This window comes from Colius striatus, chromosome Z (assembly GCF_028858725.1).
Source record: "Colius striatus isolate bColStr4 chromosome Z, bColStr4.1.hap1, whole genome shotgun sequence".
NCBI lineage: Eukaryota > Metazoa > Chordata > Aves > Coliiformes > Coliidae > Colius > Colius striatus.
The window spans coordinates 76,499,611-76,509,354 of record NC_084790.1 but is presented as its reverse complement, the minus strand read 5'-3'; the positions used below and the strand labels follow the sequence as shown (position 1 = coordinate 76,509,354).

The 9,744-nt window shown below is 64.4% G+C and overlaps 1 protein-coding gene across 1 annotated transcript; it reads left to right on the top strand.

Annotated features, from left to right (window-relative positions):
• Nucleotides 1-554: 554 nt before the first annotated feature.
• On the top strand, nt 555-4,695 carry PHF24 (PHD finger protein 24). The gene is made up of 7 exons (XM_062019082.1): nt 555-923; nt 1,762-1,947; nt 2,628-2,706; nt 2,810-3,012; nt 3,269-3,435; nt 4,394-4,495; nt 4,599-4,695. The coding sequence occupies exons 1-7, from the start codon at nt 555-557 to the stop codon at nt 4,693-4,695; spliced, it is 1,203 nt and encodes a 400-aa protein (XP_061875066.1).
• Nucleotides 4,696-9,744: the final 5,049 nt, after the last annotated feature.

The following is a 9,744-nucleotide window of genomic DNA, read 5'->3' as shown; positions in this document are numbered from 1 at the left end:
CACCTGCGTGAGAGAGACCTGGGGCTGAATGGAAACTTGGGGAAGGTGGGAGACACGGCATCAGCTCTGCTATGACCCAGCCATGAGCAGAGCTGCAGGGAGGACACTTCTTATTCCTGGCTGGCCAAAAAGGCATAAAGGAGATACACGGAAAGGGCAGGGCTACAGCCAGTCCCAGCCCCACTGGGATTTACTGGCCTGGCATGGGAAGGGCCTGGATGTGTCTCCTGTGAAGCTGGAGTCTACAGAGCAGGGATAAGTGAGTCAGGGTGACCCCAGACCAGCTCCCCATTTGCTGCCCTGCTCCCTCATCAGTGCTCAGGTACTTCAAGGCCAGATCTCCAGGTGGCTTCAGGTCTGTCTCCCCATGGCCACCACAGACGACCCCAGCACCGGCTTGCCCAGGAGCCCTGCCCTGCGCTGCTCCCCACACAGCTGTGGGAAAGCAACTGGGACACCTCTGTGGGGCCAGGGCCACGGTTCAGGGGTGGGGAGCAGCACCCACACCCCAAGGCCTTAGCACCGGGCCCCCTCCTTCCCCCCCCCGCAGAGCCATGGGGGTGCTGATGTCCAGGCGGCAGACGGTGGAGAAGGTGCAGAAGGTCAGCTTGGCTGTGTCGGCCTTCAAGGACGGGCTGCGGGAGCAGCCATCGTCGCGGCGGCGTGCGGAGGCGGGGGCCGGGCGCCGGGGCACGCTGGAGCAGGCGGTGCAGGAGGGGGACGAGGAGCCCTCGGCGGGACCATCCCAGCCGGAGGAGAGCAGTGCCGCCAAGGCGGCCTGGGAGCGGCTGCGGGACGGCCGTGGCCTGGAGCCCGAGGAGTTTGACCGAGCCAACAGGTTCACGCCGCCCGCCTTCATCCGTCCCAAGCGCGAGCTGCACGACGACGAGCCCCCGGACATCAGCCTGGAGCAGCGGGAGCAGGCGAGAGGATGGAGCTGGGGACGGGGAGGGAGGGATGGGCACGGGAAGGGGGCTGGAGGCGTACAGGGGGACCCCCATGGCGTGGAAGCGTGGCCAGTGCCCATCAAGCAGCCGGAGATGCCAGGCAGGGAGGAGGGAGCCGCTGGTCAGATGTGCCCCAGAGTCCCTGAGGTGTCCCAGAGGGGTCACATCAGACACCAGCATCTCCAGCTTTGGGGGAGAGAGATGATGGTCTCGTCTCCATGTTTGTCAGCCTGCAGCCAGGCAGCCTGCGACTCAGCCCTGTGTCCAGCCGCACCTCTGACCTCTAGAGCTCACAACCCAACACCTTCCCCCGTGCCCCCAGTCCTACAGCACACCCATTGCCCACCACATCCCAACCCACCCACCCACCCACCCACACAAGCCTTCACCCCAGCCCACCCACAGCCTCACAGCTTATCCGTCCGCACCTTCCCTCGGCCAGCCCACCCATCAGCACACCACCCGCCCACACTGCCACCCAAGGACCAGCCACCCCATGGCGCCACCACCCACACCTACCACGCTGCATCCCAGAGAGCCTACAACCAAACACACAGCCCCACTGACCCTACAGCTGGACACATTCACCCTCCCTTCACCCCCATGAGTCCGTCTGTGCTCCGTTAAGCCCACTAGCCACGACCCATGTGGCCCCAACACCCACCTGCTGCCAGCCCCACACAGTCCCACCTCCTTATCTCCTCTGCCCCATGACATCTGTTGCCGCCTGCCAAGCACCACGCCAACCCCTACCTTGAGAAGCCAGCCCCCCTGCCCATGTCGCCCCTCTGAGCCGCTGCCCGTCGCCCCCCAGGTCCTCAACGATGAGATGTGTGAGATCTGCGAGGTGTGGACGGCCGAGAGCCTCTTCCCGTGCCGCGTGTGCAGCCGGGTGTACCACGACGGCTGTCTGCGCCGTATGGGCTACCTGCAGGACGACAGCGCTGTGGAGGTGACGGAGACGGCGCACACCGAGACAGGATGGAGCTGCTACTACTGCGTGAGTGCCTGGGGGGAGAACACTGGGCTTCTGCGGGGTGGCAGGTGCAAGCAACTGGCACAAGCAGGGTCAGAGAGTCATTAGAATCATTTCAATTGGAAGAGACCTTTAAGATCACCAAGTCCAACCACTCACTCAACACTGCCAAGCCGACCACTCAACCACGTCCCTCGGCACCTCAGCTGCACAGCTCTGAAATCTCTCCAGAGACGGGGACTCCACCATCTCCCTGGTCAGCCTGTGCCACTGCCTAATGACCTTCTCACTCAGAAAGTTCTTAATATTGTCCAATCTAAACCTCCCCTGGCCCACTTTGAGCCCATTTCCACTTGTCCTGTCATTCCTTACTGGGAGCAGGGGCCAATCCCACATCACAGCCCAGTTTGGGGCCTTGGGAGACCTGCTACTCCCTGGCTGATGGAGATCAGCCTGATGGGGAGCAGCCAGGGGACAGGGGATGGTCCTTTACCACCCCCCACCCTAGCAGCCAGACCCCAGCACCCCAGAGACATGACACCAGCGGACGTACCATCGGGTGTGTGAGGAGCCACAGCAGAGACGAGACAGTACCCAAAGCCCACACTACAGACACTCCCCTGCATGACACAGGTCCCTCTCTCTCTGCATGCCCATCCCACCCCGTGCCTTTGCCCCACGCCTCCTCTCTGCCCCCCACACAGGACAACCTCAACCTCCTGCTGACTGAGGAAGAGATGTACAGTCTGATGGAGACCCTGCGGCACTGCAAGATCATTCCAGGTGCTGACTCTTCCCGCAGCGGGTCCTGGAGGGTTGCGGGAAGAGGTTGGGGAGGAGGGTTCCCCCTTCCCTGGGTGCCCCACAGCCCATCTGTGCTCTGCAGAGACCTGCCTGACCCTGGATGACTTCCTGCACTACAAGCACATGGTGCACAAGCAGCAGTTCGAGCGGCCCATGGCCGAGGCGCAGGAAGAGCAGGCAACCCTGCAGTTCTCTGCCCTGGACCCTGACAAAAAGGGGCACGTTGAGTGGCACGACTTCCTCTCCCACGAGTCCATCCAGTTGCTGCAGAAACTGCGGCCACAGGTATGGCCACAGCACCCAGGGTTGGCTCCCACAGCCAGCACCCATGGCTAAGGCAGCCAAAGCCACATCCTACAACAAGCACCCATAACCACAGGACCCAGGGCTGGCTCCTTCAGCTGCCACACAATAGCTACGGCTCCTGGTCTCAGCGCCAGCACTCGTGGCTGTGGCAGCCAAGGTGTGAGACCCTCAAAGCACAGGGCATGAGGGAATTCCCATGGGGTGAGGTCTCCCCTTCCCCTCTCTGCCCCCCCAGAACGCCCTGCTGCGGCTGCTGACGGCCAAGGAGCGGGAGCGGGCACGGGAGGCCTTCCTGGCCCTGGACCAAGACAACGACGGCTTCATTGGGGAGGGTGAGTGCCTCCGGGCCCGGCATGCCTGGTTCCGCAAGCACCAGAAGGAGACCTCATCCTGCAACGTCAGGTATGGATGGGTGGTGTACAGCATGACATCCCTGGGGTGGGGGTGACATCCTTGCAGGCGGGTGACATCAATGGGGTGGGAATCACATCCTTGGGGTGGGGTGATATCCTCGCAGGGGGTGACATCCCTGGGGTGGGGGTGACATCCTTGCAGGGGGGTGACCTCCCTGGGGTGGGGGTGATATCCCTGCAGGGGGCGACATCGCTGGGGTGGGAATCACATCCCTGGGGTGGGGTGATATCCTTGCAGGGGGGTGACATCCCTGGGGTGGGAATCACATCCCTGGGGTGGGGTGATATCCTTGCAGGGGGTGACATCCCTGGGGTGGGAATCACATCCCTGGGGCGGGGTGATATCCTTGCAGGGGGTGACATCCCTGGGGTGGGGGTGATATCCCTGCAGGGGGCGACATCGCTGGGGTGGGGGTGACATCCTTGCAGGGGGGTGACATCCCTGGGGTGGGGGTGATATCCCTGCAGGGGGCGACATCGCTGGGGTGGGAATCACATCCCTGGGGTGGGGGTGATATCCCTGCAGGGGCCGACATCCCTGGGGTGGGGGTGACATCCTTGCAGGGGGCGACATCCCTGGGGTGGGAATCACATCCCTGGGGTGGGGGTGACATCCTTGCAGGGGGGTGACCTCCCTGGGGTGGGGGTGATATCCCTGCAGGGGGCGACATCGCTGGGGTGAGGGTGACATCCTTGCAGGGGGCGACATCCCTGGGATGGGAATCACATCCCTGGGGTGGGGGTGACATCCTTGCGGGGGGAAAGGGATATCCGTGCCAGGTCTCCCACCGCAGTCCCAGCACTCACCGAAGGGTCGTGCAAATGGCTTCCCCCCACACTTCTTCCCACCGCCTCCTCCTGTCCCCGGGCGCCCGCTCCCCGCCCCCGCCGCCATTGGGGGCGCGGGGATGGGGCACGAAGGACACCCTCCTCCCCCCGCCCCGCAGCATCAGCCACGTGGGCCCCATGTCGGAGCGCAGCCCCGGCAGCAGCGGCAGCGGGCGCAGCCGGGAACGGACCCCGCCGGCGGCGGAGCGGGAGGCGGCGCGGTGAGACGGCGGGGCCGGGGGCCGGGGGAAGGCGGGGGCCGGCCCGGCGGGGAGGGGCGGGCGCGGGCGCGGGCGCGGCGCTGAGCCCGCGTGTGCCCCGCAGGCGCGTCGACTGGCCCGGCTTCCTGCGGGAGAACGCGGCGTTCATCCTGGCGGCGCGGCCCAACAGCGCCGCGCTCCACCTGCAGCCGCCGCCGTAGCGCCGCCCCCCCCTGCCTGCGCTCCGGATCGGCTGCCAGGACGGGGTGGGGACCGGGGGCCTCCGACCGGGGCGGGGGGAGCGGGGACTGCGTGGGGAGAGGTCGCACTGCCCTACGGCCCACAGGGTCCGCTGTGGGAGGGGATGTCACGGGGCGGTGTGTGCCGGGCTCAGGGTGAGGGGATGTCACGGGGCGGTGTGTGCCGGGCTCAGGGTGAGGGGATGTCACAGGGAGCTGTGTGCCGGGCTCAGGGTGAGGGGATGTCACAGGGAGCTGTGTGCCGGGCTCAGGGTGAGGGTGAGGGGATGTCACGGGGCGGTGTGTGCCGGGCTCAGGGTGAGGGGATGTCACGGGGCGGTGTGTGCCGGGCTCAGGGTGAGGGTGAGGGGATGTCACGGGGAGCTGTGTGCTGGGCTCAGGGTGAGGGTGAGGGGATGTCACGGGGCGGTGTGTGCCGGGCTCAGGGTGAGGGGATGTCACGGGGCGGTGTGTGCCGGGCTCAGGGTGAGGGGATGTCACAGGGAGCTGTGTGCCGGGCTCAGGGTGAGGGGATGTCACGGGGCGGTGTGTGCTGGGCTCAGGGTGAGGGGATGTCACGGGGAGCTGTGTGCCGGGCTCAGGGTGAGGGGATGTCACGGGGAGCTGTGTGCTGGGCTCAGGGTGAGGGGATGTCACGGGGCGGTGTGTGCCGGGCTCAGGGTGAGGGGATGTCACGGGGCGGTGTGTGCCGGGCTCAGGGTGAGGGGATGTCACGGGGCGGTGTGTGCCGGGCTCAGGGTGAGGGGATGTCACGGGGCGGTGTGTGCCAGGCTCAGGGTGAGGGTGAGGGGATGTCACAGGGAGCTGTGTGCCGGGCTCAGGGTGAGGGGATGTCACAGGGAGCTGTGTACCGGGCTCAGGGTGAGGGTGAGGGGATGTCACGGGGAGCTGTGTGCCGGGCTCAGGGTGAGGGGATGTCACAGGGAGCTGTGTGCCGGGCTCAGGGTGAGGGGATGTCACAGGGAGCTGTGTGCCGGGCTCAGGGTGAGGGGATGTCATGGGGAGCTGTGTGCCGGGCTCAGGGTGAGGGGATGTCACAGGGAGCTGTGTACCGGGCTCAGGGTGAGGGTGAGGGGATGTCATGGGGAGCTGTGTGCCGGGCTCAGGGTGAGGGGATGTCACGGGGAGCTGTGTGCCGGGCTCAGGGTGAGGGGATGTCACAGGGAGCTGTGTGCCGGGCTCAGGGTGAGGGGATGTCATGGGGAGCTGTGTGCCGGGCTCAGGGTGAGGGGATGTCATGGGGAGCTGTGTGCCGGGCTCAGGGTGAGGGGATGTCACGGGGCGGTGTGTGCCGGGCTCAGGGTGAGGGGATGTCACAGGGAGCTGTGTGCCGGGCTCAGGGTGAGGGGATGTCACAGGGAGCTGTGTGCCGGGCTCAGGGTGAGGGTGAGGGGATGTCACAGGGAGCTGTGTGCCGGGCTCAGGGTGAGGGGATGTCACAGGGAGCTGTGTGCCGGGCTCAGGGTGAGGGGATGTCACGGGGCGGTGTGTGCTGGGCTCAGGGTGAGGGGATGTCACAGGGAGCTGTGTGCCGGGCTCAGGGTGAGGGGATGTCACAGGGAGCTGTGTGCCGGGCTCAGGGTGAGGGGATGTCACAGGGAGCTGTGTGCCGGGCTCAGGGTGAGGGGATGTCACAGGGAGCTGTGTGCTGGGCTCAGGGTGAGGGGATGTCACAGGGAGCTGTGTGCCGGGCTCAGGGTGAGGGTGAGGGGATGTCACAGGGAGCTGTGTGCCGGGCTCAGGGTGAGGGTGAGGGGATGTCACAGGGAGCTGTGTGCCGGGCTCAGGGTGAGGGTGAGGGGATGTCACAGGGAGCTGTGTGCCGGGCTCAGAGTGAGGGTGAGGGGATGTCACAGGGAGCTGTGTGCCGGGCTCAGAGTGAGGGTGAGGGGATGTCACAGGGAGCTGTGTGCCGGGCTCAGGGTGAGGGGATGTCACGGGGCGGTGTGTGCCGGGCTCAGGGTGAGGGGATGTCACGGGGAGCTGTGTGCCGGGCTCAGGGTGAGGGGATGTCACAGGGAGCTGTGTGCCGGGCTCAGGGTGAGGGTGAGGGGATGTCACGGGGCGGTGTGTGCCGGGCTCAGGGTGAGGGGATGTCACAGGGAGCTGTGTGCCGGGCTCAGGGTGAGGGTGAGGGGATGTCACGGGGAGCTGTGTGCCGGGCTCAGGGTGAGGGTGAGGGGATGTCACGGGGCGGTGTGTGCTGGGGTGAGGGGTGATCCCAAGGGTTCCACTGTGGGAGGGGATGTCACAGGGGCTCAGGGGTGATCGCACAGCCCCTCTATGGGACGGGATGTCACGGGTTTTGTGTGCCAGCGGCTTGGGGTGATCCCACCGAGACTGCTGTGGGAGGGGTTTAGTGCCTGGGGATGCCATGGAGTACAGGGCATGATCTCACAGGGTCTGCTATGGGGAGGGGTTCAGTGCTGGGGATGCTGTGGGGCACAGGGGATGATCCTACAGACCTGCTGTGGGGAGAAGCCCAGTGCCGGGGATGCTGTGAGGCACAGGAGGCAGGGAATATGACCCCTCCAGCCCCACAGCACCCCCTGACCCCCTGGCACCCAGAGCTACTGGGGACCTGTGTCCCTAGGGACCCACAGGCAGAGTGGAGCCAGGCGTGGGTAGTTATGGGGCAAGGGCAGAGCATCCATGTGCCCACACCTGCCTGCAGCAGTGTGGGGCTGCATGACTGAGCCTGTGCGCCCCAGGCAGCAGCAGCCAGGGGTCTGCAGCAACAGCAGCTCAGGTCATCCGCACAGTGAATCCTTGGAGGGAGGATGTGGCCGACCCCCACCTGGCCCCTTTGGCATCTGTGCTTGGCTCCAACAGGGGCAGGAGCCCAGTACATCCATCCTTGCACTCACACTCATGGCCATGTGTCTGATAGAGTATTTCCCAGCACGGCTCTACCCTGCCCTGGTGGGGACCACCCACTTCATGCCAACAGAAAGCACTCACGGGGGTAGAAGGGCAAGTGCAGATGGACAGGAGCACTCCCCTGCATCCCTCGTCCCCTCCTGTCACACAGGACGCTCTCACCCCACTCAGCATTCCAGTTCCATGCCAGCCCCACTCACTCCCACCCATTCCCCGGCATAGTGAGCGGGCATCCTCACCTCACTGGGGGCAGAGTCCGGAGCCCCACAGGGTGCCAGATGGATTGAGGCCCAGCAGCCCTAAAGGTGGATGAATGTACCCCAGTCTGCAGGGACTCTGGAAACCTCACCCCATGCATGCCAGGGTTGGGATGTCCAGGTCTCACAGCAGCCCCAGCAGGTGCCCGCTGCCCCTCCGACCCCTTCCCCGCAATGCCCTCAGCCTCTCCTTGCCTGGAACTGCCCCCGGGGTGTGCACAGACCAGGGGTTCACCATCCCGCTCAGCCCCCTTCCCCCACCAGGGCACAGGTTCCCTCTCCAGGAACTCTTGCCACTGCAAAACTAGGAGGCACACCAGTGCCATGACCTCTTCCTCTACCACCCTTACGTGCCAGACCAATGGGGATATTTCGGATGCCAGGTCAGAGATGGGGCCAGAGACATGGCCGTGGCAAGGTGGTGGCCGTGGGTGCATGGGTCACAACACCCTCTCTGTACTGAGAAGCGTCCATTAAACAGCTGTGTCCAACTAGCCTCCGGACGGTGCGCTTGTAGGGGGGTTTTGACTTATCCTCAGGGATTTCTGGGGACCCCACGGCTGCCCGTTGTGTTTAACATCCTGCCCTGGCCTTGGTCCCTGGCCTTGTCCCATCAGGCAGTCTTGGCCTTGTGTGCCCAGAGTATCCCACGGCAGTGATGGGAAGAAGCCAGGGGCTGCATCTAGGACTCTTCAAACTCTGAGTGTCTCATGCCTCATCGGAAAAGCAAACAATGGGGAGAGTGCCTGGCTGGCCCCACAACTGCCCTCTCCTATTATAACCCCCAGAGACCAAGGGTCCCCAGGAGGAGGTGCATGGGGAGCGGTCCCCATGGCTGGAGGCTCTGACAATGTAACCACATCCACAGAGCTCCCGAGAAAAGCTGTGGCTGTTGCTGGTGGCATGTCATCTGGGGAATCAGGACTGCTGGCAAAGGGGGCTCAACCTGTCTAGGGGGCTTTCCTCACAGCGTGCCTGCAGTGAGGGGAACAGGGCTAGGGGGGTGGATCTGGGGAAGCATTAGGAGGGGTCCGCTGCCCTGGAAGCATTTGTAGGGTCTGCAAAGACACAGAGCTTGATGCTAAAAGCTGGACTTGGGTATTTTAGCCTATTCCCATGGCTGCAGTGGGCTTCCATTGCACCCAGAGCACAGCAGTGATGTCCATCTGGCCCTCTCAGAGAATTCAGCAAGAGTTTCAGGCCCCAAAAGTGTGATTAGCTGTGGAAGCTCAAGGAGAAGTATGCATCACCTTGTGGAAGAGGATGGGCACGCAGAGGAAGGAGGAGTGCTGTGGATTATATGCCTGGAGCCAGGATGCTGGGGGGTGGGCAATGCCATGAGCACTGCTCTTAAAGCCCCAGGGAAGACTTTGCCTGGGGAGATGGTGTTAATTGGTGTGTTATTGAGCAAGCTGTAGCAGAGCACAGCTGCTGGGGACCCTGGAGGTGAAGCACCCACTGCCAGCACCCCAAACCCATGCTCTGAGTGCCTCACAAGTTCCAAGTTGGGAGAGCAGAAGTGCCCCAGACCCTGCCTCAGCCCCACTCCACACCAAGCTCTGGGGACAGGGCTCTCTCTGCCAGCCCCTTGCAGCAGGCTGGCATTCCTGCCAGGGCACACAGGTAGCTGGTGTGCCCATGGAGCTGCCTATCTAGGGCCACAGGTGGCCAGGCTAGCCAACGTCCCACAGGGCTGTGCTCCCACTGCTGTGGCACCAGCACTTGCGTAGCAAACACTCACCACGAGGCAGTGTTCCCCAGACAGCTGTGCCTCTGCATAGGCAGCATCAAGGTCTGAGCAGACATGGGAGGACATGACAAAGGAAGGGGCAAGGTGGTGACACGGCATGTCTTAGCTGTCACCTGCTCCTCC